The 26,370-nt window shown below is 51.6% G+C and overlaps 8 protein-coding genes across 8 annotated transcripts; 1 reads left to right on the plus strand and 7 right to left on the minus strand.

The window, feature by feature from the left end:
* Nucleotides 1-309, minus strand: BO83DRAFT_377623 (uncharacterized protein). Its single transcript, XM_025531042.1, has one exon. It carries the CDS (start codon nucleotides 271-273, stop codon nucleotides 100-102), a length of 174 nt encoding a protein of 57 aa, XP_025389446.1. The 5' UTR covers nucleotides 274-309; the 3' UTR covers nucleotides 1-99.
* Nucleotides 310-873: 564 nt separating this feature from the next.
* On the minus strand, nucleotides 874-1,790 carry BO83DRAFT_398024 (uncharacterized protein; the record flags this gene model as incomplete). Its single annotated transcript, XM_025533224.1, has 2 exons — nucleotides 874-919; nucleotides 973-1,790. 2 exons carry the CDS (start codon nucleotides 1,788-1,790, stop codon nucleotides 874-876), a joined length of 864 nt encoding a protein of 287 aa, XP_025389447.1.
* Nucleotides 1,791-2,911: 1,121 nt separating this feature from the next.
* On the minus strand, nucleotides 2,912-5,109 carry BO83DRAFT_310619 (putative G1/S-specific cyclin Pcl5; the record flags this gene model as incomplete). The annotated part of the gene is made up of 2 exons (XM_025527444.1): nucleotides 2,912-4,629; nucleotides 4,698-5,109. The coding sequence occupies 2 exons, from the start codon at nucleotides 5,107-5,109 to the stop codon at nucleotides 2,912-2,914; spliced, it is 2,130 nt and encodes a 709-aa protein (XP_025389448.1).
* A 5,142-nt stretch (nucleotides 5,110-10,251) lies between these two features.
* Nucleotides 10,252-12,213, minus strand: BO83DRAFT_358962 (epoxide hydrolase). The gene is made up of 7 exons (XM_025529335.1): nucleotides 11,842-12,213; nucleotides 11,652-11,795; nucleotides 11,330-11,607; nucleotides 11,090-11,276; nucleotides 10,921-11,041; nucleotides 10,710-10,865; nucleotides 10,252-10,653 (listed from the first exon to the last, which is right to left on the minus strand). Exons 1-7 carry the CDS (start codon nucleotides 12,057-12,059, stop codon nucleotides 10,564-10,566), a joined length of 1,194 nt encoding a protein of 397 aa, XP_025389449.1. The 5' UTR covers nucleotides 12,060-12,213; the 3' UTR covers nucleotides 10,252-10,563.
* A 191-nt stretch (nucleotides 12,214-12,404) lies between these two features.
* BO83DRAFT_377629 (putative aminotransferase) lies at nucleotides 12,405-14,156 on the minus strand. Its single transcript, XM_025531043.1, has 7 exons — nucleotides 13,908-14,156; nucleotides 13,818-13,851; nucleotides 13,638-13,767; nucleotides 13,273-13,593; nucleotides 13,144-13,221; nucleotides 12,590-13,097; nucleotides 12,405-12,543 (listed from the first exon to the last, which is right to left on the minus strand). The coding sequence occupies exons 1-7, from the start codon at nucleotides 13,981-13,983 to the stop codon at nucleotides 12,488-12,490; spliced, it is 1,203 nt and encodes a 400-aa protein (XP_025389450.1). The 5' UTR covers nucleotides 13,984-14,156; the 3' UTR covers nucleotides 12,405-12,487.
* A 548-nt stretch (nucleotides 14,157-14,704) lies between these two features.
* BO83DRAFT_249984 (nucleobase cation symporter-1 family protein) lies at nucleotides 14,705-16,580 on the plus strand. Its single transcript, XM_025527032.1, has 3 exons — nucleotides 14,705-14,988; nucleotides 15,035-15,669; nucleotides 15,714-16,580. Exons 1-3 carry the CDS (start codon nucleotides 14,853-14,855, stop codon nucleotides 16,536-16,538), a joined length of 1,596 nt encoding a protein of 531 aa, XP_025389451.1. The 5' UTR covers nucleotides 14,705-14,852; the 3' UTR covers nucleotides 16,539-16,580.
* A 1-nt stretch (nucleotide 16,581) lies between these two features.
* Nucleotides 16,582-17,913, minus strand: BO83DRAFT_249776 (IPI1/TEX10 family protein). Its single transcript, XM_025527031.1, has 3 exons — nucleotides 17,818-17,913; nucleotides 17,663-17,726; nucleotides 16,582-17,603 (listed from the first exon to the last, which is right to left on the minus strand). The coding sequence occupies exons 1-3, from the start codon at nucleotides 17,863-17,865 to the stop codon at nucleotides 16,672-16,674; spliced, it is 1,044 nt and encodes a 347-aa protein (XP_025389452.1). The 5' UTR covers nucleotides 17,866-17,913; the 3' UTR covers nucleotides 16,582-16,671.
* Nucleotides 17,914-19,310: 1,397 nt separating this feature from the next.
* BO83DRAFT_426178 (regulator of nitrogen metabolite repression) lies at nucleotides 19,311-26,245 on the minus strand (the record flags this gene model as incomplete). The annotated part of the gene is made up of 4 exons (XM_025535260.1): nucleotides 19,311-19,401; nucleotides 19,464-21,659; nucleotides 21,748-22,118; nucleotides 26,027-26,245. 4 exons carry the CDS (start codon nucleotides 26,243-26,245, stop codon nucleotides 19,311-19,313), a joined length of 2,877 nt encoding a protein of 958 aa, XP_025389453.1.
* Nucleotides 26,246-26,370: the final 125 nt, after the last annotated feature.

Consider the following 26,370-nt stretch of genomic DNA (forward strand, 5'->3'; position numbering starts at 1 on the left):
GAGGGCAGCTCCTCGAGCTCCTTTTCTTTTTCTCAGGCTTTGCCTGAATGTGTGGTTCTGGGCAGTGTGCTGGTAATAACAGTAACACTCGCTGATATACTACGTACACTGTGGTGTGGTGTATGAGCTTCTTCTATCCAATATAATCACTGCTGTGATCTTTATGCATATTGCTTGCTCGGGAGATAGTCTGAATACCCCTGCCCTTGACAAAGGCTGATCGACGAGATCATCGTCTGGGGTTGGTATGAGCAATGGCTTGTACCAATCCATCTGTCTAACTGGATTAATATATCCTGATATGTTGCCTAGATGGTGATGGACATTACCTGGGCACAATCACAGTTGGTCTATGTCAATTTCATTGCTGAACACCAGACATTGCTTGAGCTCAGCGCTCTTCCTGTCCTGAATAGATGGCTCTAGGGGATGCTTGTTTATGGATGGATAGCAACAGTGTGACAGTAGGACTGAGGGGGTGGGTTGGTGGGTTTGGGAAAGAAGAAACATAGATAAGGAGATAGTGATGGTGATGGGTATAATACCCACGTGGAACGATGCCAAGAGATATTCGTTGCTTTGGAGATTGGTCTGTCTTGGGTGGGGGGAAGTGATTCGAGATGTAACTTCCTTTTGGGTCATGTGCAGGTCATTGTGGTTATAGTACTTGTAGGATCAAGATAAACCCGTATCAACTTATATCCATATTTCATCAAAGACATTTTTTCCATACTTTCCATATCCTTCATAGTAGCTCATATGACCACTGGTCGTCATCTTTCACTCCTTTCTCATATCTCATATCATCATCTCCATACCGTCCTTATCATTCATCATAGTTCATATACCACTACCCCCTATACACATAAAATTTCACTCCTCCTCCCCCGGCAACCTCACATCTCCCCACCCCCTCCCACTTCCATCCCCAAACCTGCCACCACCACCACCACCACCCCCACCACTCCCCACTGCGTCACGCCCCTCCACTCACTAACATTCAACCACCCAATCCTCTGCAACCCCCCAAACCCTCCAATCCAATAAACCTGCTCGACCCTCAACCTCGCCCAATAACTACTATGCGGGGCGCCCTCCTTGCCCGGCAACCAGGCCTCCGCATCAGGATGTTTCTCAAGGAAACACTTCCTCAATGCGGTCTCCACAGCCTCCGGTACAGGCGTCTCAAACGGCTCGACGTACCCGAACAGCGTGACGCGGGGTAATCCGGCCTCGCTGAGGGGAAACCCCGGCCAGAGCGGGGAAGTGTCGTTGACGTGGTCCCACCAGTCCAGGGAGAGGGAGATGTTGGACCCCGCGGCGGTGTTGCGGAAGGTGGTGGCCACGTGCAGGGCCAGGAAGGTCGGGTTGCCGAGCCCCCTGAGGGATTCGGATTCGGATGAGGTATCGGTGGCAGGCAGGTGGGGGTCGCAGTCGGCGAGGTATTCGGTTTGGGTTGTGGAGTGGCCGGCTAGGGAAGGGGGGGTGTGCGAGTTGGGAGGGAGGGGGGAGGGGAAGATGGTTGAGGCGGTGCCGGTGCGGGAGAGGGCGAGGAGGCGGCGGGCGAGGAGGGTTGAGGTGAACCAGGATGGGGGGGCGAGGAGGTTGGTGGTGAGGGTGAGGCTGTCGGTGTCGGTGTCGAGGTTGTAGTGTGTGTCGAAGGTGGTGCTGGTGTCGGTGTCGGTGAGAGGAGCTTGTTCGGCTACAGGGCTGGCGGCACCGACGTGGAGGAGGTGGGTTAGGAGGACGAGTGTGGAGAAGAAGGTCGTGATGAGTGGACGGGCCATCATCGTGGTGGTGGATGACTGTCCTATAGATGAAAGGTAGAGTGAGGATTTTGCTTCTTCGATGAAAAAGATAAGAGGATGGATAAGGAGATAAAAGGAAAAAAGGAATAGGGGATGGCAGAGGGATAAAGGGAGGAACACGGTCACCCAGCAAGAAAGTGGTGTCACCGTGAGGGGAAGGTCACGATCTGATCTTATCTGATGTACGCTAGATTACTTCCAGTTAGTAGCTCCATGTGACTTCTAACGGTCGGCAGGTGACTTCCCGGTCGCATCCGGTGATTCCGGCCTTGTCCGACTTCGGCGCCTGCCTGAGGCCTCCGTGTGACTCACCGGAAACGCCCCGACCGTGGATGCTTCGATGCTATCTCCATCACCGGCTGACCACCACTTCTGCCATCATAGTTGCGGTGAGTCATAGTGGCGCGAGTTGATCGCCGAAGTGCCTCCGTCCGGATGCACAGACTCCGTTCACGGACGGGCTGTCCTATGTTCTACAATGTACTCATGGAAGTGGGGTGATCAGACAAAATAGTCACGGAACATGGTCTCTCACAACATCTTCGTATTGCTTATCCTCTCGCAGAGGATTGGTCCTAATAATCGAGCAGAATCCTTCGTTTGCCAGTAACTCCGCAGTAATAGTATAATGCGTTCCCTCGCCCTTCGCAACCCATGTAGTCAGATGTCAGAATAATGCAGGCGAAAAACCAGTGAAAGAAGTAGACCCGACCGTTCCCACCACACTCCAGTGCCGCAATAACAGACAAAAAATAAATAACGATAGATATGGCAAATGTGCACAGAAAAATAGTAAAGATAGCAACAAACCTCCCCAACGTACATCATACATCAGCAGTCTGCCATAGCAGTACTACTGTACAAGTAGCCTCCCCGAATCGACAACAGCTGCAGGGTATATACAAAGACGACTTTTGCTTTCCCCGAACGCGTGAATCACCTGAGAAAGTTCGCACAAAACTTTTCCCTACCGGTCTGCGTCTCTTCTGCTGCTGTTGCAACCAGACCAGATTGGTCAGAATAGAATTATTGGTATGAATGTAAACACTTTTCCGCAAAGGAAAGGAAATGATAAATGAATGAGTCCAGATATTCTGGGAGACCTAGTAATCAGCCCGCATGCTTGGGTTGAGCGCAATCTTCCTGGCCTCGCTCCCGCAGCAGGCACGCTTCATGCCCACGGGGCCCGAGAGCGGAACGTTGTAGTTCAATGCACTCAGCTGAGAAGCGGTGAGAGTTTGCGTGCGGCGGGCCTCGGGGTTCAGGAACAGATCCGCCATGTTCCCATCAGGTAGTACAGTGCCTTCAGCAAAGGTTTTGGACTTGACGAGATGACGGATTTGACCGTGCAGCATGTCCTCGGATCCGGTGCGACCGCGTTTGCGACACACACGCTGACCAGCGTTCTGTTGCTCGATCGTTTGCTGAGCGCGAGGCACAGCACCCGAAAGAGCACAAAGACTCTGTGCTGCCTCGTGAGCAGAAGACAGGTCCACCGGGGGCTCCAGCGAGTAGCCGGACATATCCGGAACCTGGCCAAGAGGACCGCCATAGGTCTCGGGCGAGCTGTAGATATCTCCAAGTGCGCCCTCATCAATGGGCGATGCGATGGCCAGATTCTTGCGGCACTCCTTGAGGGAGTTGCCAGTGCATCGGAGCGTTGCCTGAACGGCCAGGCGAGGCATAGCAGACACCCCGGTTGAAGAGCTGGATGACATGGATGACGATCGCGATGACTGCGACGACATGCTTGACACATCCGAGATCATCGAATCCGGAGATGAAGCAGAGGAAGCCGAGCGGGCCAGAGAGGACCGGCGCACCAAGTTAGGGTACCCATCAAACGTGTTAGCCCGAGGGCAAAACTGTAGTGACGGGCGCTGGTCGTAGATCGACCGCGCCGTGCACATGTTTTGCGCCTGGGACATAGCACTTTGCATGTAACGGCGGTGCGCAGGCATACCGCCAGCACTCACTGCAGGAGTGGAGGCGATGCTCGCTTGAGGCGTCATCTGCGGTGTCGGCAGCATAGCCGGCCGCGGCATGGGCGGCAATGACGGGAGGGAGGGAAGTGTGGTCTCTTTACGAGTCACCGACTCCAGCGCTTGACGCCCGCATGCAGCGATTTGCTCATGGATGGAGGGCAGGCTGACAGGCTCGTTTGTTACTTGGCCGGGAAGATCCCTCTTGAACGATGTGCCCCGAGGGGATGGCGAGTCCGACACCGAGCGGGAGCCAAAAGACTGCATGGTCGGTGTCGCGGGGCTGACGTCAAATTCCTCCAGGTCAGGCGTGAGCTTCGGGATGATCGTACGCCAACATTGCCGGTCCCCAAAAGCCATGTTACCAGCACCAGGGGTGTACTTCAGTACAATGTCAGTCCAGCGCTGAAAAAGAGACTCGGGGATATGGAGTCGCCAGTTAACCGCTTCCAGAAACATCAGTTCGTTCTGGTTGATCTCGGCCGTGTTCAAACCGGAGATCTTACTCCAAGCGCGAGCGGAATAGTTGCGATCTTGGAGATACTTGGATGCGAGGATTAGCGCTGCAAGAAACATGCGCCGCCCACACTGCATAGCCCGGCAGACGGGCTTGCCCCGGGCCTGGTCCTGAGTCGCCTCATGGCTCGGCACGTGGGGCTTGATCTTGATGAGATAGTAAAGCGCCACCTGGAGGGTACTATAGCTGGTGCGGGAGCGGCGGAGTGTCTCCTGGATGAATGTCCGCAGAGGCAGGACGCCTTTGCATCCAGTCGCCGAATCACTCCGCAGCGAGACAGCCGACAAGGGCCAAATGACCTCAACAATCTGCGACGCGGTGTCTTCACACGGTGTACTTAGTTCTGAACCTCAACCACATCATAATAAACGGACAGCTCCCCAGACTTACCGACAAGGTTATCGACAAAGTTGACCTTCCGTTCCGATTGTCTCAAAAGACACGGCGGAGGCCGCGTGCAGGAACTGTTGGTCCGCCGCGGATGCTTACGTAACTCGGGCGGAATAGCAGGATCAGTTGCCTTCGGGACCACGCCCCTTAGGTAACCGCGCGCACCGTTTGCAGCAGCCAGAGCTCTTCCCCCAGCCTGGTATTCGCCTTCATTCTCCCAGATCACATCAACCGGGTTCGTCGCGGTTGAGGAGATGGAACTCTGGGTGGACAGGCCATCTAGCGAGAAGACCGAAGAGGACGAGGAAGAGGCGGAGGAAGAGACTGAGGATGCATACGGGTGCGCATAAGCCGTTCGGATTTGGCTGTTCGGGTTTGGATCCTTCAAACCCAAAATGTCAATCCCTGACATATCCGGGATGATGTCCAGTCGAGCGACCTTGATACTTTTTGAAAAAATAAAAAGAAAAGGTCCGAAAGTACCTCAAATGGTCATCCAGAGGGCTAACAAACTTGAGCTAGCCTTCCTTCTATGCGTCGGATATGACACGAGATTGTAGATTTAAACCGTGTATGTTTTTTTCAAATAAACCGTTGTGCGTGAACCGTGAACGTGTAGCCGATAAGACAAGGAACCGTCTTTTTGATCGCAGGCGACGGCAGACCCTTAAGAGAGAAAATTCGCCAGGTTGTCGAAGATATAGTATAGTAGGACAGTTTAGGCAAGCGAGAGAACAACAATCATCTAGCACGGACGTGATATAAAATGATGCTGTTGGGTTGAAGTCGGGCGGTAGGTGTGGGTATGAGGAGGAAGCCGGTGAAGTAGTGGTACGTGTCAAGGAATCGGGAAAAGAAGAAGGGGTTTACCGTCTAATGTTCCGATCACCAGTTGGAGAGTCCCGAATAGATCAAGCCGAATATCGCGTAACCAGAGAAGACACGTAATATATTGTCAACGTGACCCTCTAGAAGGACAGATGCTGGAAGCTATTTAAACAAACGCAGCGGTCTTGCCGGAGGTTCGGAGATCTGAGGAGTCTGCAACACGGGTGATCGGAACAGAAGACTTGATAACAACAGGGTACATTTTGAGATGCGCAGGCGCAGAATGTTATATCACGGGCCGATAGAGCGGCGGACTGTCAACAAGCAGGCGAGATAACCGGCGCTTGTCCAGGCAGTCAGCAGTCGTATCGGAGGCAGAAGACAGAATAGGTTGGTGAGGCTCAAGGAAGACTGGAAGGCGAAGAAGGAACGAGTCAGCAACGATCTTATGAGTATCTCTCCACTTTAGCGCTCGTCTATGACTCTTACGCCGGATCTCACGGTGAGGGTCCAAGAGTCCGATGACTATATGGGGGGCGGAGCAATAGACAGTGACTAACTGGGGTGGCGGCCAGACTAAATCACAGGCAGAGATGGCAACCTGAAGCTAGCCGGAGGCGAGTGGAACGATGCAGCACAGAGTCAAACAGCGAGAGAGAGAAAGGAACGAAATTAACTTACGCAGCAGCCAGTGGCGAGAGTGGCGGAAGTGGTTTTGAGACTCTTGGGCGGATGCAGGGACCACGCTTCACAGTCTTTCACAAAGCGGGCGAAAAAGGGTGAGCGGAGAGGCAACGGGAAGAGCAGACGAGCCAAACAACTGAACAGGAACCAAGATACAAGGAAACTAGGTATGACTCTACACTCTCAGTCACACTTCCTTTCTAGTGAAAGAAAGAAAGAAGATGACAAGCGTGTGGAAGGGGGAGGAAGAGAGGAGGGGAGGGGAGGAATAATAGTGAGTGAAGGGCGAGAGAGGGAAGAGATGGCAAAGTAAGAGTCAAGTCCAGTCTAGTCACAGTCACAGTCAGTCAGTCAGCCCTGCTGGCAGAGGAGAGAGAGAGAGGGAGGAGGAGGGCCCGGAGTAAGTAAAGTAGAAGGGGAAGGCAGACGATGATCGGAACCAGGACGGGAGCGGATGGAGTGGAGGAACGATGACTCTTCACCCCCGTCCGAGATAGGGACTGCCCACTACTGGACAACTTCTGGGGCCCGGGTTGGGCATGGAGGCTTTTCAGTTTGGTTTGGTCTGGTTTCTGGTTCTGGTTCTGGTTCTGGCTCTTGTCTCTCTGACTCTTGACTCTGGTTCCTTTCCACTTCTGGTTTTCGCCTCTCAGCATTCCCATTATTCATGAGTATTCATCTCATGTCTCATGGCCCTGGAGGCAAAATTCCTCTCCCTTCTCTTTTTGCTTCCCATGCCCATGGTCGTCGGGAGTCCTGCCGACTCAGAGCTTACAACTTCAGCCTACTTCTCAAGTTTTCGTATCCCATGTCACTTCTATGGTCCTACAAACAACACAGCGCCGGCACTTTTCCTGCCTTTTCTTTTCTCACGTCGCATGACTAAGATTCCAAATCCACCCCGATCCGATTCCAGTTATGGCCATTACCGAAGCCGTCCCAAAGGGTATCGAACATAGATAGGTACTGTCATTATGTAGATAGATAATACGACGTCGCAGAGCCCGATAACAACTATTAGATCTCATAGTCTGATAAGGGGGAGGGATAGTCTTCTTTTCCCTCCGCGCGACTATTGCACAGCCGATCCGGGTACTAGACTATCTGCGGTTTATCGCCTAGAGACAGCGCGCGCATTTAGGTGCTTATGACAGTGACAGTGGCTGTTGTCCTACATTGTTGTCAACCCTGGCTGTGAAAGAAGAGATACATGATAGAGCAGAAACCAGCACGGGCAGCTGCTTTTGACGTACGCAGCTGAAGTTGTACTGCAAGGCAGCTGCCGCCCGTTCCATCTGCTAGGTATGGGAGGATGGACGGTTGACGTCTGTCTCATCCCAGAATAAGCATAATCCAATAGATGGAAGGCGATGAAACCGGTCTGTCATGGATTTTAGTTGAAAGAAAAAGGGATGTCGTCTTATGTGCGGAGGCATGTATGTAGGTTGGTCCATAAGCACCGGCCCCAGTGTAACATAAAATGAACGATCCCTTCTCATTGGGAGGGAGAGGCCTGCCGCTTCCGTCAATGGCCCAGCGAAAATTGGTGGTGGTCAGCCAACCACCGCGGACGGATTTGCCAGCCACGCCACCACCGTCAGAAATGGGGGAATGGGAAAAGGGAAGAAAAAAAAAAAATAAAAAAAAAAAGGCTCTGCTGAGGCAGTGACACGTACATACATGGCGAAAAATGGACTCGAGGAGATTATCCTCTCCTCCTGTCTCCTGCCTTCAAATTGTGTCGTCGTCATATTGGGGCGTTTAGCTACTATTCTTGTTTTCAGCCCAGACTTTGGTTGCTGGAAAGGGGAAAGGAGTTCTGGATGGGGCTGCTGAAACTGCACTGCACAAACACAGCCTGCTGGCTATGCAGCTATCACATTTAAACTCGTCCCCCTTTTTTTTTATATCGCTGCCCCGTCATTTTCTACTCATCTTACATGGTCGCTTGAGGGGAATGTGTACATGACCTGATGCAGAGAGCACAAAAGTAACAGACCGCGACCACGGGAGCGCTACTGTACCATATGCTGGAGCCAGGACGAACAACTGGCTGTGGAACCGCCCCCGGTCAGCAGTAAGATTAGGTAACCAGGGTGGTGAGTCCAGGCAGCAAAGATGCAAAGGAAGGAGAAAAGAACCAGTGACAGTGAAGCAACCATCAACAAGCGCCGTCTAACTAGTTCGCCCACTTGGGACTTAATACACGACTTATTAGTAGCCTCCCGTCGTTGCTCCGTAGATGATGCTATATCCAACCAATCCTCTCGTCCCGCGGCCCATTGTATGATCATGAACAAAGCTACTACGGTTTGCCTTTCCGGGGTAGTCTTGAGGCTACGGACTTCCTGGCCTAACTAACCACATCATGTGTATGGACTAACAAGTAAGCCGTATCCACCTCGAGGACCCAGCAAAGACGTCAAGGGTCATATTCGGAACTGTTGTGTAAGGGTTCTGTGTGAGTGTAAGGAACGTCAGATGGGTCGAAGTCATACAGCCTTAATGGAGCAGATATATACGGGGTACATCTCGTTCATTGTGAGACAGTGTAGTGGGCGATGGCGATGTTGATGGTGCACGGCTAAGCCGGTGAATGCATAGGAATAAGTCTGGATACATAAGCACTACATAATCACATCACATGTTTCTGCTGTTCTTTCCACACCTGCCCTTTTAAGAAGGTCCAGGATAATCTTCCTCCTATGCAAAGTAGTTTATAGTTCGTATGCAATAACTGACTAAAATAATGCACCCAAGGTTGGGTCACTAAGAACCCCGGGTTCAGACGGCGTCTGGCTTACAAAATAAGCTGGGTATCAATCTCAGTTAGTAGGCAGTGGAACTCTAAGAATAGGCAGACCACTATTGGTTAGACAGCAGAAGTCGTAGTATCAATCATCAAAGGGCTGGCTGGACTGCCGGGAGTGACAAATCTCATGACCTTCCCTACCCGCAGAACCCGTACACTGAGTCATGGCGTGGGTGGCTGTGGGATAATCCGACCACCAAGAGGGAAAAAAAAGACCTGAATGTCCTTTTGCACTTCTCCAAAAAGGCCAGCCAAAGCCGAAGAGGGGTGGAGCCACACCGCCCAATGAACGCGGGGTTATCAGGCTGTCCCGGTGAGTTTTTGTTGCCCACCTTGGCTTCGCTGGTTGGCCCGGCTGTCGCTGGAAAGCCCCACCCTCCCGTTTGATCCCGACTCAGACTTGGTGGTTTTGTTGGAGAAGCATCTGGCAGTCAGGATTAAGCAACTAGTCTAGTATACAGATTGGATAGATAGTAAGTAGAGGTCAGAAATGAGGAAAGTCTCAACCGGACGGTGTCATCGGTTTAGGCTCAGACGGCATGTGCGAAAAGTTTAGCTCTGTCAAAGCCTGTCCGGTCATGTTTCAGGCTTTGGCAACAGCAGGAAAATATATTCTATCAAACGGATGTGAAGTTAATATCACCATCCCGGTCAGAACTGTAATACTGTGAATGCAAAGATAGTACTATAATACTAAGGAGTATACTACTAGTAGCCTTGCATCAAAGACGCCAACCTCAAACCTTGCTATAGGGGAAAACACTATCTGCAATCCAAGTCAAAAGTTCAAACAACTTAAAACAGCCCGTCACAAAAAGTACCTACCGGTACGCTCGGAGTGTTGGTTGTACGCATCAACCGAAAGACTAAATTGGCAACCGGCGACAATACAACAAATCAGCGCAGACAACTTTTTCTCCCAAATCCTTTTGTAGGACTGTCAAAGGCTATGGACGAGGCAGCAAGCAGCTCCGCCGTCTAGAACGGGATGGAAAGAACCTTACTGGCAACCCCTCTTTGGGGAACTCGCATGAAGGATGCAGGCTAATGCCGGCCCATGCGGGCGACAGGAGGTACTCCCCTTAAACGAGGTACCACGGGCCAGGATGCTGGATGAATGACTGGTGAGCTTTGGTATCTTGTTCTGAGGGGTGGTGCTTTGAGCGAAGGATGAGGTCACACGATGTGAAAGAAAAAAAAAAAAAAAAAAAACTTAGGCAAGGAGGGAGGGTCGGAGATATGCCAGCCATCACGGGATTGCACAAACTTTGTATTGATGAAAAGTACCGACAAAGCCACGAGGATCGTCTCATCATGACTTTTGGTGGGAGAGGGGTACAATCCGGTTGTAGTCAAAACTCAGCTAACAATATGCCGTAGACTTTCGCTAGATGGGTGTCCATCCAGATGGAGAACTCTATTATGAGCGATATATACAACTACATCCGAGACAAGCCTTAGTGTCTAATTCGCATATCGTTATTGGACTGATGCAGCCTTCTGAGCATGCTATAGACGATCCACGGTAATCGTGGCACCATCTCAATTTCTTCCAGCCCATACTTGTCCACAGAACACTGTCAAATCATCAAGGAAGTCCTGTGGCCTTTCCAACGCTGCAAAATGTCCTCCCTGTGGCGTGTCAGCAGATGCCGCCAGATGCCGCCAGCAAGACTTGGTAAGCATACCTTCTCATGAGCTTGCCAGAACACCAGGTTTCCTGTTGTCTCAACCCAAGCGCGTGGGGTGGGTACAAGCTCCTTCGGATAATATGAAAAGCCAAATGGTTTGCGGATATACCATCGGGGGTCTTCGGCCTGTCTCAGGTTGGGCGGCGGGACGTTCTGGGTCAGGGTGAGTATGATTACGAGGTTATAGGCAGAGGTAGAGTCATCATACCTCCCGATAGTGGTAGATAGACCGGGGAAATGTCTCAGTAAACCAGTACAGTGATACAGATTCCAGGATAGTCTCCAAGGGTATAGCCTCATCAGCCCAGTCGAGGAACTTCTCTCCAATCCTGCATGTTTCGTTAGTTGATTGATAAATGGTGTATGGAAGTGCATACCAGGCGAGCAGCGCCACCGGATTTGTGGATAGTACGTTGCCGATCGTGCTGGGTCGAGTACCATGCTCGAGAGCATATCCACTGCCATAGGTACCAAACCACTGAGCGCGAGCCAGCGCGCGTTTGTCTTCCTCAGTAATAGCGGTGTCTGGTACGTTGGAGGGCTTTCCCATATAGCACGCATTCACTAATGATGATTAGATGAAAACTTCTGCAGCGAAGAGACAATCGGCAGCTTACAATGCACGGCTTTGCAAGATTCATGATCTACTGCAAGTATGCGACCGATCCTTGATCCAATGTCTCCACCTTGTGCCACATAGCCATCCTCGAAACCGAGATTGAGCATCACCTTGTTGATGACGCGGGCCGTATCAACGCCAGTGAAGTTGGCATCTAGCGGAGGGCCGGATGAGAAAGTGAACCCCGGAAGCGACGGAATTACTATATGGTATGGCAAGGTTTCTGGGCTATATTTGTCCCGAATTGAAGTCAGAGCGGGAAGAAACTCGAGAAAGCTGCCTGGTTTGAGTCAGCCAATTGACTAGATGAAAGAATCGACGTGAGCTTGCCTGGCCAGCCGTGGAGAAGAACAATAGGGATTGCATCCTTTCTCTCGGAGAACAAAGCCACAAAGTGAATGGTCAGGCCCTCGATATCATACGTGAACTGAGGGAAGCTGTTGATACGGCTTTCTGCCGATCGCCTATATTCTTCAGCATTGCTCAAATCAGCTCACTGATGGACCTTACCAGTCTAAGCTCTTCCAAGCTTCCTTTGCATTGGCAAGCCATTCGTTGGTTATGCCATATTTACGATCCTGCTGAAGACCTTCGTATGTTGGAGGTGCGAGCTTCGACAGCTTGACCAACAGCTGTAGCTCCTCGATTTGTTCGTCCGAAACATGGACCTGGAAAGGGGATGGGATGACGGTCGTACCCGAGGGAACTTTGCTATAAGCGAGCGTCATTGTGATGTCTGAAGTTGTCAGACTGCAGATGTTGAGCAGAGGGAAGCTACAAAATGTGGTGAAAGCAAGGAGCGGGGTGACTTGCTGTTACATCACATGGTTTACTTGCACTAATATAGCTAGAACGATTTGATCGTCATGTCAGCAAATGTCTCGGTGTACTCAAAAAGCTAGCATGCAACCTCGTGGGTTCAACTAGGACAGTCACTAACTACAACATAGAAGGTGAGTGGGTATTACGTGGAGTAGTATGGCTGTTTACGAGACCTAACAGGTGTACGAGCATCTCGTAGTATGATTTTCTATTAGGCAAGGCAGCAATGTCATGGTTTTACATGCCTGCTGCCTGCTAGATTTATGTACGGAGGTAATCTGTTTCAACAGCTGTCAGAATGGCCCTTCTGTTGTCAAAGATCTACTAGATGATTCTAGATCGCTGCAATGATCTCCCGCAACAGCTCAACAAGTGATGTAATTTCTTGCTCTGTCTGATGTTAGTACTCCATCGTTAAAAGTAGTTATAAACTGACCAGTATTGTAATGTAGCATGCTAATCCGCACAACTCCATCTTCGACGTCTTCCAAGCCTATGATGTCCTTGAGCAAGCGATGACTGTACATATGTCCGCTGCGAAAGCCGAAAGGGCTTCTTTTCTCGACCTCCTCAACTAGCGCTTGGCTCTTGATGCCCTTCACGGTGAAGCTTATCACTGGAACTCGCAGGGCTTTGTTGGCGGAAGGCTCGCCATGGATGGTTACACGATCATTGCTTCTCAAAAAGTCCAGGAGAATCTCCTGCAGCTTCTCTTCGTAGGTGGCGATTTCGTCCCATGTGGCGGAGAAATTAGAGCCGAAGTATTCCAAGACACGTGGAATGCTTTGTGTCAGCTCATAGTTGGCTGAAGCCAGGTTCAGCTTTAGGTCGAGGGTTTCCGTGGATTTGAAGTAATGGCACAGCGGATTTATCTGGTCATGGATTCGCGACGAGGCATACAGCTGGGCGATGTGAGGACCATACACTTTGTACCACGAGAATGCCTGTCGCTGTTAGATCACAGTGTGCCTACGCTCTAGTTTCACTCACGTAGAAGTCGACATCGAGATTCTTGACGTCGACTTGGCGGTGTGGAGCAAGCGCGACACCATCAACGCAAAGGAGAGCCTATGTCTTATGAGCTGATGATAGAGCATATTAAGGATTGTCATATCATACCCTAGGAGCCTGATGCACAACCTTGGCAATCTCCTTTACGTTTGTGATGGATCCTGTGATATTGGAAGCATGCGGACAGGCAACGAGCCTGGTCTTCTCCGACATCAACTGCTTTAGCTCAGAAGGATCGCAAATAGGGTTCAGAGGGTCTGAAGCCCCCCACCACTTGACTGTAAGCCCCAAACGACGCGCGATCCTGTCCCACGGGGCAGAATTGGCCTCATGATTCAGCTTGGACACGATCAGCTCGTCTCCTGGTTGGAAGTCTAGCGCTGTAGAGAGGTTGTGCAGGAGCTGCGTTGTTGAGACACCCAGGCAGATCTGCATAGGTTAGCATTGTACATGGATGAATATGTTCTCCATACCTCCTCAGGCTTCGCATTTATGAATTTTGCTGCAGCTTCATAGCCGTGATCGTAAGCGGCAGTTGAGACCTTGGAAGTATTGTAGGTTGCGCCCAATTGAACGTTGGTCTTCGACAGATATGATGTCACACTGTACTTGGTTAGGAGGTTTTGCTAACAGCGAACAGCCGGGGGACATACGATTCGATCACTGTGTCCAACACCTGGCTGCCTCCTATATGCTGTTAGCAATTCCCCGTTTTCGATACTGGTGGGTAGGGTGTAACCGACCTGCATTGTCCAGGAAAATTTGCTCCTGGTTCAAGGCGGGGAAGCGAGAACGAGCCTGCGAGATGTTGAAAGACATGTTGAGTGGTACAGTTGGTAGGTGATGCAGTTGACCAAAATTGATGTTGTATGACATGAACCGAGATGCCTCGTGGCAGCCTGAGGGGAATGGCAGCGAGAGGGGTAAACTGGCATCTCCACTCGCCCCATTCTTAGCTTTATCGCAACTTCGGGCGCGTCCGAGTACTCAGCAACATTCGATCTAGTAAGGGGTTAATCTTTGAACCATATTGATTCCTCTCTGCTGCCTGCTAACAAACATGATTATAGACTGCAGCACTCCTGGAGATGGAGACTACGCAAGCGGCACAATCACACCCAAAATGAAGCAGAATAAAGACAAATCCCCGATTTGCAAACCAAGAAACTCGATGAATCATTATGTCTAATACAAAACCGCCTGGTACGTAGCTCTATCTGCATACCGCAGCGAGCCGATCTTACATTCCATGCACCCTGAGCCACGGTTCGATCGCAGAAGTTGTCGGTTGAGCCAGTGCCTGACGTCAGGTGGAAGGCCTCTTACTTTGCGTGATACTATAACCACTTATCAGACAAAAATGGCATCCTCTCGAGCACCCCGCTATTCATGTCTTATCGAATCTGGGCAGATAGTCTGTTCGGCGATGCATCCAATAGTAGGGCGGTGGCTATCGCAGCAGGGATGCTTATCATGCACCAGCTTATCTGGCTAGACCTAATGGGCTGCAGATCGTGATTGTCAGCCTGCAGCTTTCTCTCTCCAGCATTTAGACAGCGCAGCTTGTGCGACCGTATCCCTTACATCGGTCTACCATATTGAATTTTCGCTACCGCGCCTCTGTATCGGATGACTTGAACCTCTATCCACTTCATCTACCGCATCTCGGCGCGGCACCATACCTAATCATGAAGTTCAGACGGCCTCAGCTTCGAGTGCCGCAGTCGCGCTCTGCTTTTGCGGATGGAAGTGCTCGCTGGACCAATCTCGATCTCGATCCGGTTCCTTTTCATCGTCGACAATGGGGACCGCTCAGCTTTATCTGTACGTCGTCTCCTTCGTTTGTCTTGCCGTGCTGACGGATGTACAGCGTATTGGGTCTCCGACGCCTTCAATGCAGCTACATGGCAGTTTGCTAGCAGTATAATAGCAGTCGGACTTAGCTGGCGCGAATCACTCATAATCGTCGCGATTTCGTTCTTCATCATGTCTTTCGTCATTGCGGGCAACGGTGCTGTCGGTGCGATCTATCACATTCCGTTCCCGGTGATCTCACGGGCTAGCTGGGGATTCTGGGGATCATACGTCGCCATTGTCTCTCGAGTTATTTTGGCGCTGTTTTGGTTCGCGATTCAGAACGTCAACGGCGGAAACGCTGTGCGTGCAATGATCGGAGCCATCTGGCCTAGCTTCTTGAGAGTGAAGAACGAGATTCCTGAGGATCAGGGCATTACGACGACTGGCATGGTCGGATACTTCATCTTCTGGCTGTTTCAACTTCCGTTTCTCTGCATCCACCCGAACAAAGTGCGGTGGCTGTTTGTGGTCAAGTCTGTGGTTGTGCCGATCGCGTGGATTGCAATTTTGATCTGGGCGTTCGTGGCAGAGGGAGGAGGTGCAATGCTCGAGCAAAAAGCGACTGTGTCGGGGTCACAGTACAGCTGGGTGTTTTTGGCGAGCATGACATCGGTCCTGGGGAACTATGCCACCCTCAGTGTGAACCAGGTATGTAGGCTAAAGGGTGGTGATGCAATGGCTAATGATATTAGTCCGACTTTTCTCGATACTCGCGTGTTACGGCAAAGTGGCAGCTTCTCTACGTGCCTATGCTGCCTATTGTGTTTACATTCATCTCGTTCGTCGGCATTGCTGCCTCCTCAGCTGGCTACGCCAGATATGGCGGATCAGTCCCATGGGACCCGATCGATCTAATCAGCCACTGGTCCAGCCGCTCATGTCGCTTTTTCGCAGCCTTCTCATTCGCTCTAGCTTCCCTGGGTGTCAACATTTCCGCCAACTCAATTTCAGCAGCCAACGATCTGATGGCCCTTTTCCCAGGACATGTCAATTTGCGCCGAGGCCAGATCATCTGCGGTATTTTATCATGGGCTCTAGTGCCATGGAAGATCCTTGAGTCGGCGGATAGCTTCCTGAACTTCATGTCAGCGTATGCCATCTTCCTGGGACCGATTGCAGCTATCATGCTGTGGGACTTTTGGCTGCTGAAGCATGGAAAGTATGATACCCTGGCTCTGTACCAGCCAAACAACCCGGTGTATCGATACTCGACATGGGGCGTGAACTGGCGCGCCATTGTGGCGTTTATTGTCGGTGTGGTGCCGAGTCTGCCAGGGCTGATCAACTCTGTCAATAGCAGTATCTCGGTTGGCGTGGGTATCCATCCATACCAGTTCGGATGGCTGCTGGGATTCGTGGGGACCAGCATAGTGTATGTAGGGTTATCGTGGCTGTTCCCTGCCCGACATGCTATTATCGACAGGGCCGTGATGGCCGAAGAAATCTACGACGGACGGGAAGTTGACGGAGAATCCGAAGTACAGTTGGACAACATGCACGAGAAGGCCAAAGTATAATACTTTTGAAGCATATAGCCAGCAATATAACGAATCTATAAGAATACACCCATAGCACACAATTATAACAGCCCAGCAACCAAATGCCGTAGCAACACAACACAACACAACACAACATGAAACAGCAAATCAATCAACCCTCCCAATCCACCCCCCTGGCCTCCTTCAACACCTTACTCACAGCGGACGAAGCGCGCCCAACCTCCCCGCCATCCTGCCTCGCACTCTCCAACCCACGCTCAACAGGAACCAAAAACCGTCCCTTAAACACCCGGAACCTCTCCTCCCTCGTCTCATACATCTCCCCTTCCTCATCTCTCGGCGCACCAAACAAATTCAAATACACATACGGCTGCGCCGACTTGGGCACCATATGTACATCCGTCTGCACAATCGGGAACCCACCACCACCAGTCCCAGTCCCAGTCCCAGTCCCACCCTTACCATCCACCTCCATCTCCATCTCATCATCATCATCCTCCCCAATCCCCGCCTCCAAAAACTCCGCCAACACCCCCAAAACCTTCACCATGGGTTTCCCCTTCGCGCCTGCTTTCCCAAACGCCGCGCGATTACTCGACCACTTAGAGCTCTCCTCGGTATGCCATCCCAGCACAGAGAGGAAGCAATTCAGCGTCTTGATCCACCCGCCTGCACACGACACCACGGCTTCTCCGGCAATTTCAACCAGCCAGGAGAGGACGTCCACGGCCGTGACGCGGATGTCGGCGGCCAGATGCGTCATGCCGGCGCGCACGTACGGCATTAGGCTGGCGACGTGGTCTTCCACGTCGCTTGGGGGCAAAGTGCGGAGGAGCTTGAGGAGCTGGGTGCGCACGGTTGTGCTGGCGTCCAGGATTAGGGGGGAGAGGGTGGGGAGGAGAGTGCTTACGGGGATGGGGAGGGGTTGGGATGTGGGGGCGGAGGTGAGGTGGGTGGTTAAATGTGCGAGGGAGTCACGCCGCTGAGTGTCGGATTTGGAGTTTAAGAGGGAAACGTGGTGGGTGAATTGGTGGGTGGTGCTGGGGGCGTGGAGGGTGAGAGATTGTTGGGTTAGGGTTATACCTGATGATTCTTTATTAGGGGATGATTGGGGTGGAAACGGGGTATGATTGGGAAGTTACTTTTGGATTTGAAGCTCGTGTCGGTGAAATTGTCCGGTTTGGCTTTGGCTTTGCCGACTTTGAGCTTGGGTTTCTGGTGAGAGAGGTTAGTATGTTGGTTGGGGTCTGCTGTGGTGGTGGTGGGTATGGATGGGAGGGGGGGTTATGGGGGTTACCTGAAAATCCTTCTGCTTCTCCTTCTTCTTTTTGGAGCTGGAGCCCATGGTTACAACGTATAGACTCTGTGTTTCTGGGTAGGAATGGTGTATATGTTAGATATGGGGGGATTGGGGCGTGGTTGCTGGTTGATGTTGTTGTATGAATGCGATGAGATTTTTATATGGTCACGTGTGTCATGTGATACGGTGGATGTTATTGGTCAATGCATATAGCTACCTACCAGCTACACACAGACAAGATATACTTAACGTTAACCTGATAGTATTGCTTTAGTAATTAAACTACAACAGAAGCAGACACTGCTGATATTCTACATTACGATATGGTACTGATCTCACCTGCACCTTCCTACTACAAGCACAAACACCAACACACCACACCACACTACACCATAGTCCACTTACACTACTACATCCATCCTCCTAACCTACCACTATCCACTACACACTATACTGACCATCTCCAACAACCACAATCACAATGAATAATCCAGTCACCCTCTCAATCTACACACACTTCATCCCAGCACTCATCATCCTTCTCCTCCTCCACCCCTTCCCTAAATCACCTCCCTTCCAATCCCATATTTACTACTCCCCCGAACAACCCAAACCCTCCTCCACCTAACCACCCACACAGCAACCCTCACTCTCCTCCTCTCGACACTCTACCACGTCCACGAACACAAGTCCCCACAAACATATACCTTGTACCTCCGTATCTCAATAAACTAGGCATTACATTCCTGGTTGTGGTGAACTTCATCACGGGGATATATTTCGGTTTCTATGAGAATAAAAACATGGTATTAGTAAGTACTAGCGAATAGTATATATATATATATATTATATATTATATATACTACCACCCTCATTGCTGGATTAGTAGTTAGTATGTATGTCATTAACTAATAATAAGTAGTAAACTTAACTGAATGAATTATCCCCTAGATTCTCATCCTCATCCACCTTCCCAATAACAACACACCTCCTACTACTACCAATCCCGATATACATCCCCCGAGTAGTACAATACTTTACGGATTATATCCCTGATATCGGCAGTCATACCTATCTTCCATGGATATCTCCTCCACGGCGGGGAATATCTCCTACTATCTGTCGGGGTGGGGTGGTATGTCTCTGAGGGGGTGGATGAATGAATGAGAAGTGTCAGTTCAATTGAACCATCCTTAGACTACCTAGCTATTCATAATCACAATCAATCACAATCACAATCAAAGCAGAAGAAAATCACTCTAAACAAGGAGATGCGCACTTCTGCCCGGTCCAAATTCTGAAACAAACAAACATAACAATGAAAATAAAATAAAAATCATCAAAAAATCAACATCAGCAGCAGCACAGCAGAATGGACCGGACAGACGCGATTGTATCAAGCAAAAACACACAATAAAATCCTCCCGCTCATCCATCCCCTTCATTAGACATGTACTAAGCATCCCCAAGAACCGAAATCGCATCACTCATTAGACCTGCCGCCAGCCAGCGCAGACCATTACCTTGCATATTACCAACTCCTGCTCGTCTAGCGAGAACTCCTTTGCTGCGCGGTCATGTCTATCGTGGAACATCAGAAACAAGAAAAGATTCATCCCGTGAAACTTGTCTGCAAAATTTACAGACTCATAGTCAGCCACTCCCATTCTTGGCTGGCTCCTTGCCCGCCCGCAATACTGTGGTTGGCCGGGTTGGCTGCCGCCGGGGGCATCGCCGGCGCCAGAGGCACCACCTTGGACCGTCCGCTCGCCGTGCTCGATTTGCTGGCTTCGTCGCCGCCCGCCTCCGCGTCCGTGGCCTTTTCCAGCCGACGCTGACGCTTCGGCGCCATCTGCACGGACGAGGTTCCCCGACTCTGTCCGGGAGAACTCGTCGTCGGGTTCGCCTTCGGAGGCGCCGCCGCGATGGGGACCACGCCTGCGGCTCTGCCCGACGTACTACCACCCGGCACCGCGGGCGGCGACTCCGACGACGTCGCACCACTCTGCGCCCGGCTCGACGTTGGCGTCGTGACCGTCGTCTGCTGCACCGAGTTCTTGCGGGCCGACTTCTTCGACGCGCGCGAAGTGCCCACCGCCAGGCTGTTGGCGCTGCTGCGGTTGCGCTTCTTGATCACGTCCGTCTTGAGCGACAGTGGCCGCACCACCCCGTGCAGCTTCAGGAACAGTCCGCAGGCGTTACACAGCGGCTGACCCTCAGGGTTACGCCGCCACAACGGGGTCGTCTGCGTGAAGCAGTTGGTACAGGTGGTGGGGCCACTGCTCTGCTCACCGTTCTTCGAGCCACCCGGACTGGCCGGCCGAGACGGCACGGCACTGTTCAAGCCCGACTCTGGCGGTGTGTTGGGTGACGTGTGTGAAGTGTTGGCGTTCATGCTCTGCCGCAGCAGCTGCGCAGTATTAGGAGTCGACGTCGTCCGCGCAATCTTCTGCCGCCGGGGATCCTGCTCGCGGTTGCGCACCTCACTGACCGAGGCGGCCGAACCATGCGTGCGTCCCAGACTGCCGCTCTGAGCCCACTCGCTGGGGGTATCCATCATGTCGGCGGACCCGATTGTGACATGCTTGCGGTGCTGCGCGCTGAAGCCGGGCAGCGAGTGGAAAGAACCAGGGAACTGAGCATCCCACTGCATGCCACCGTTCATGTCCGCACCATCGTCCAGATCACCGGGCATCGTCAATCCCGCACGGTCGGAAAACTGGTTACCCTCGTCATCCTCATTGTCCGAATCAGCGCCGAAGCTGAACATGGCTGCATGGGAAGCCCCGGTCGAGAAATCATTGGGGTTGAGCACTTGAGTGGGATCGACGTGCTGGGGCTGAGGAATGGGATAGCCCGGCGAGTGCATCGAAGACGAATGGTTACCAGTGTGGTGTGACTGGTCCTGGTTCTGGTTCTGGTTGTTGAACATATATCGCGGCTGCAGCGACGCGGACAGGTTCGACGTGCGGTGCGAGACGTAGTTGGGAACTCGGCGCTGCGTGCGCGCATCCACCGATGGCATATCGAAGAACATCGAATGCTCACCGTCATAGGCCGGCTGCGGTGTCGACGCGGTAGACTGGTATCCCGACGGCGGCGGGGAGAAGAAATCGGTCGAGTTGAGAGACGAGGCCACCGGTGTGTGCGCATACAGGTTGGCAAAGGGGTTGCCTGACGTCATGGGGGACTCGGTAGGAGAGAAAGTAAACTGGGTTTGGTAGGGACCGGCGGAAGTAAGGATCGGATCTTCACCCAGGCCGTAGGTATCCAGACCAAACGGCATGCCAGGGGAAGTGTGGTTGTGGTGGGAGGAATGGTTGTTGTTATGGTGCATCGCAAAAGCCGACGACGCATCCAGGGCGTAGTCAGGCACACCGCCCGACAAGTCCGGATCCTGAGCCAACATCGCGTTCGACACGGGCGGCACCTGAGGGGATGCCTCAGCCGGGCGTTTCCGGGTGGGCACCTGGAGGTTGAAGAACTGGCGGTCGTCGATGCTCGTCTTGCGCACCCGACGAGGCACGTAGCCGAACTCGCTGTTCTTTCGCAGGTCCTGAGGTGGGTGGGGGAACGAAGCGGGCACGGGCGTGGACTCAGCCACTTGGTCCTTGCGGGACTTGATCGGGATGGCTGCCGACGTTGACTCGCCTTTTGTGACTTGGGGAGATGGATGATCGGACGGAGACTCGAAGGGAACAATGAAATCGTCGAGGTTCATAGGATCAGAGGTCAGGTCGGTGGAGAGAGAGGGATTTGCCGCGGTCGGCTCGCGATCAGTGAGACGCAGTTGAGCAATGCCACTAGGGCCGGAGACGCTGTTTCGAGCGGAGGCACTACTATTGACGCACGAAGTTCGATCAGCATTCCATCGAGCGACGGCAGCAGGGGGGGAGGAACAGAGGATTGATGAGGCACTCCACCTACCGAGATTGCTGAGCACGTTCCCGTTCCTTGCGTTTCAAACTCATAGCCATCATCCGCCACGTCAGGTTCTCCATGCGCTCTTGGTTGGGTAACTGAGCTTTAGTCCTGGAATACAACTTCCATATCTGGGTCGCTAATGGATCCTTTCGTTGCATCTCATCCGGACCATCAAATCCGGGGCGAGGCGTACCGACCTTCCATTCCGGAAAAAGAGAGTCGTTGAGCAGACTGTCGGGAGCATTCGAGGAATCAGCGGGGCTGATTGGGGAGCCAAAGGAGAAATCGTCAGAAAGTTGAGAGGAAGTCGGAGGGAAGTGGAGGGGGTTGTGGGAGGTGGTGGTGGAGGAGCGGCGGTCGGCGTCGGCGGAATCCTGGAGAGAAGTAAAGGCCGCGGGTTGCGTCGGTCGCACACCACCACCACCACTGCCTCCTCCCCCCAGAGTCAACCCGGACATGGTTGTCTGATTGGAGGAAGCCCTCAAGGGGGCACACGAAATAAAGGCGGAGAAAAGTAAAGGTAAGGTAGTAACAGAGAGATGAGTAGCGAGTCACCCCCCAAAAGAGAATAAATTAAATGAGGAAAAAAGAAAGGAAAATCGATGGAAGGAAAAAAAGATAAGGGAGGTGCAGGACGAGAGATAGGGATGGAGGGGAGGGGAAAGACTGGGGAAAAGGCGAGAGGACGGCGAACGACCAGAGAGAGTCGACGGCGAAAGATAAGCGGCGAGGGAGGGAAAGAAGAGGAGGCCGGATTAAAGGGCGGAAAAGGAAGAGCGAAGGAAAGCGAATTGAGGCACGCCGCGCTCAATTGGCCGGTGGTCGCAGCACGAGGAATTCCAGGCTACCCGCCGTAAACGACCAGATTCAGCCAGACCCTGGACAATAATAATCAATCGGATATCTCCAAATTGGATGTATAGGTGGTCTCCGCTGTCTCCGTCTGTGTCTTGTTCTGTCTGTCTCGGAGGATCGCGGCGAGACAAGACTGGACTGTGTGGGAGGGGTTTGATCGTTTCCCCCCAAAAGGATGGGGAAGGGAAGTCAAAAAAAAAAGAAAATAAATAAATCAGAAAGAAACCAGAACTAGAAAAGCGATCAAAAAAGAAGAATCGAAAAAGAAGTAAGTTGGGAGTAAGCGCAATGTAGTAATGGTGGTTGTCGAAAGTCAAAACGAGGTGCAGTAGTAGCAAAGTAGTAGCAGCAGCAGCAGGACAACGGGAGCTAGGATCGGGAGCAGGTCAGTGGTGAGATCAACTAGTAGTAGTCGCAAGTAGCAGCAAGTAGCAACGGCAGGAAATAGTAATAACAATAATAACAATAATAATAATCATAAATAATCATCATCATATTATCTTTTTCTTTTCTTTTTTTTTTTTTTTTTCTTGTCGTCCCTTCCCCTCCCTCCTCTCCAGATGCAAGTGGCTTGCATGGACTGCATTCCCCCCCGGCTTTTCCTCTTCCTTTTCCCTTCTTTTCTTTTTCTTTTCCCTTTCCGTCTCTGCGGCGGGATCCGTCCGACAGGAAATATAATATAAATAAAATTAAATAATACAATCGAAACAAAAAAAAAAAAAAAAAGACAAGAAGGTGTATGTGTGTGGATGTTGTTCAGGGTGTGCGTACCTTTTAGAGAATCCCTAGCCTTGCAGCTAAATCCGTCCACGAGCAATCTCGCGGCGGTTAATTCTTTTCTTCTGGATGTCTGATCCCTTTTTTTTTTGTAATTTATATTCCTTTCTCGATCCTTTAGTTTTATTCGTTTCCCCCTCTTATGGAAACCTAATGGATCAGATGAGGTTTTTGTTCCTCCTTGATGTGACGTAGAAGGGGAGTAGCAGTGAAGAGTGAGGAGGCGAATCCGAAGGAATGGGTGAGCGAGGATGTGAGGATGCAGGATGATGATGCTGATGGCTTGACCGGCGAGGGGGGGGGCTAGACCCTCCCGATGCACATGACGCGCTGGTAGGCTGACTTGAGAGAAGAAAAAGGCAATGTTAAAATGCAATCAATAACGGTAAATCAAAAAAAATAAAGAAAAAGTATAAAAAATAATGATAGATAAAATGGGACAGATTCCAGCCGGAGGGAGATAAGAAAACAGACTGGGGGAGGGGGCCCGGAGAAGAAATAAGAGGAGAGGGGAATAATAAGATGAGAAAGCGAGAGCGCGAGAGAGAGGAAGAGTAAGAGAAAGAGAGACAGAGCGCAGCAACAGCCGTGGAGATGAATAATAATGCAATACCTTCTAGTAGTAGATGACGGAGCCGGAGAGTGGAAAGTGGACACCGGAAGTGGAGAGGAAGGGCTGCAAGTCTAATCCAGTCAAGGTCGGGCCTTAATTATTACAAGAACAAGAGACAGTCAGTCAGTTAGTTGTCAGTCAAAAAGAAAAAAGTTAACAGGAACAAGAACAGAGGAAGTTTTGCCCCTCTCTTGTTTTTTTGTGTCTCCCTTTTTTTTCTTTTCTTTTCTTTTCCTGTGAAGGAAGAAGTGGGGAATTGATTTGGGAAAAAGGGTATCACTTACTTCACTCAGTTTTGAACAACTCTCTTGCTGCTTCTTCTTTGATTCTCTTAAAGCAACCAACCTTTCATTCACAAGCCAGATGCCGGTGGATGCTGTTGCCTCCATCCACGGGTGGGTTGGACTTTCAGTGACCCAAGAACCAGTCACAATGCGCGAGGAATGTCCCTGCGCATCCACGCTGATTTGCCCGCCGGGATTCTGCCGGAATTTTTTAGCTTCCCGCCGTAAGTAGAAGAACTGCGAAATTTGGAACTGAATGAAAGGTAAATGGAAATTCAAGATTCACTGCAGCAGCAACAACAACAATTCACGTCCAATTGAATGTCCTGGAAGCAGTAACAACAAGCCTGGAGTAACAATGGTATACATGATATATTATATACAATCCCCATTATGACCTCCAACCACCTCCAACTCATTGCCCCTCCTTTTTTTCCCCTGCTGCTTGTTGGGAATACGTTGTTTCCTTCCTACTCTACTATAGTACTAAGTAAGTATCCTTACTAGCTGCGTCTCTGCAGCTTGGTTCCATACCCATGTAATACCGTGACGGTCGGCCTGGCCAGTGGCGCGGGTCGGGATGGGTTTTTGGCGTTTCTCGAAGCACTAAAGCTGCAGTAGCGCCGTCCGTTTAGATTAACCCATCCATGCTTCTCTTCTCTCATAGTACCAGTTTCCTCTCGAGACTTGCTTTCTCTCTCCTCCCTGATCATCCGTCTCGGAAACGATGGTGTGTTTGTTGGTCTAGTATAGTATGTCTGGCTGTCTGTCCGTCTACCTGACACGCAAGACGGGTCGAGATCATCACGACACAGTCAACTAACTACTCTGTAGCTTGCTTTTCTCACCCCAAAACCCAAGACACGCAACCATGACTAGTTAGACTCCCCATCCAGCAGAGGGATGCGACTAAAAAGATGGATGCAGCAGACCGATCCGGATCCTGATTCGGAGCCAGGAATTGGCCTGAATTCCCCCACCAATCATCGCCCGCCAAGCGACCGTAAGGGCCGACCGTCGCTGGCTTGTCGCAGTCATGCCCAGCCTATGGTAAAACAATCCGAGTCCTGAAAACCCCGACATAACTTACTTCCCAGTTGTGGTAGTCGGCTGCTGCTGCTGCTGCTACTGCTGCTCAATCTGATGTATACGAATTGTCTGTTCCAGGTGTTCGGGCCAGCGAGCTCCGCGACCCTCCTCGGGGATTAGGTTTCCTGTGCCACTCACTACTTAGTAGTACCGTAGATACCTCCTGCAGTCCTCCTCGCCACAACCATCGACTCACCTCTGACACATCGCGCGCGCCAGTCCTGTTGGCTTCATACAAACCATCAATGTAATCAAGTATACTTCCACCGACTGATGGGCCTGGACGGACTGGGATTGTGATCAGCCGATGCTTCGCTTGACTAAAAAGCTTACCCCCCTATCGTCGGCCGAAATCCCATATAAAGCTGTTGTTATCGCTTGGGATAATGCGATCTGAGCGCACGATAGTCGCTCCCCTAGTCACTACCTTAACCCTGACCTTGTTGGCATCAAATCTAGTAAGCCTGGACTGTGCGCTTGCATGCATGATCCATCTTTGGTCTGTCCCATCGGCCCGATGGTTAAATGACCGTGTCCACTTGGACGCTCCTGCAGGACAGCATACCGTGCACCCTTCCTCTCTGGAGTTTTCTGACACTGCGTAGCTGACCGGCGACCCCTTCCACACTTAGCAACGGGTCAGGGCCTGCTCCGCTCATCGGACCTCTTCTCCGGACGTAGGAGGAATAAGGACGACAGGCCAGCCACCACCAGTGAGCAAGCGCATCGTCCCGATGTCCTCGACGCTGGCACTAGCGGCGGGGCGGGACCTGTCCACCATCGGGCTGTCCGCCTGGCCGGACGACCCCCGAGCCCTCGAGTGATCCAGTTCTCTCTCCGTCGCGTGGATGGAGACACACTTATGGGCCACCGTCAGGCACATGGCTGGCCACCGTCCATGCTGCTAGCCTGCGACACGAGACTGTCCAATTTAAGGTTGCTGTCCTCTTGCGGACACGGTGGACTCGAGCAGCCGTGTTGGCCAGCCCTCTGGAGGCAGGTTTCCGG

Source organism: Aspergillus eucalypticola (assembly GCF_003184535.1).
Source record: "Aspergillus eucalypticola CBS 122712 chromosome Unknown BO83scaffold_9, whole genome shotgun sequence".
NCBI lineage: Eukaryota > Fungi > Ascomycota > Eurotiomycetes > Eurotiales > Aspergillaceae > Aspergillus > Aspergillus eucalypticola.

Bases quoted from the DNA above. Each gene is read 5' to 3' on its own strand.
- BO83DRAFT_358962 (XM_025529335.1), bottom strand. From the start codon at position 12,059: ATGACGCTCGCTTATAGCAAAGTTCCCTCGGGTACGACCGTCATCCCA. The intron at 11,608-11,651 runs GTCGATTCTTTC...CAAACCAGGCAG, and splicing joins GGCTGGCCAGGCAAGCTCAC to CTTTCTCGAGTTTCTTCCCG. The intron at 10,654-10,709 runs GTATGCTTACCA...GACACGCCACAG, and splicing joins TCTGGCAAGCTCATGAGAAG to GGAGGACATTTTGCAGCGTT.
- BO83DRAFT_377629 (XM_025531043.1), bottom strand. From the start codon at position 13,983: ATGTCTTTCAACATCTCGCAGGCTCGTTCTCGCTTCCCCGCCTTGAAC. The intron at 13,222-13,272 runs GTATGATATGAC...CATAAGACATAG, and splicing joins TTGTGCATCAGGCTCCTAGG to GCTCTCCTTTGCGTTGATGG. The intron at 13,098-13,143 runs GTGAGTGAAACT...TAACAGCGACAG, and splicing joins ATCTCGATGTCGACTTCTAC to GCATTCTCGTGGTACAAAGT.
- BO83DRAFT_377623 (XM_025531042.1), bottom strand. From the start codon at position 273: ATGGATTGGTACAAGCCATTGCTCATACCAACCCCAGACGATGATCTC.
- BO83DRAFT_249776 (XM_025527031.1), bottom strand. From the start codon at position 17,865: ATGGGCTCCAGCTCCAAAAAGAAGAAGGAGAAGCAGAAGGATTTTCAG. The intron at 17,727-17,817 runs GTAACCCCCATA...CAGAAACCCAAG, and splicing joins AGAAGCAGAAGGATTTTCAG to CTCAAAGTCGGCAAAGCCAA. The intron at 17,604-17,662 runs GTAACTTCCCAA...AAGAATCATCAG, and splicing joins CACGAGCTTCAAATCCAAAA to GTATAACCCTAACCCAACAA.
- BO83DRAFT_249984 (XM_025527032.1), top strand. From the start codon at position 14,853: ATGAAGTTCAGACGGCCTCAGCTTCGAGTGCCGCAGTCGCGCTCTGCT. The intron at 14,989-15,034 runs GTACGTCGTCTC...ACGGATGTACAG, and splicing joins GGGACCGCTCAGCTTTATCT to CGTATTGGGTCTCCGACGCC. The intron at 15,670-15,713 runs GTATGTAGGCTA...TAATGATATTAG, and splicing joins CCACCCTCAGTGTGAACCAG to TCCGACTTTTCTCGATACTC.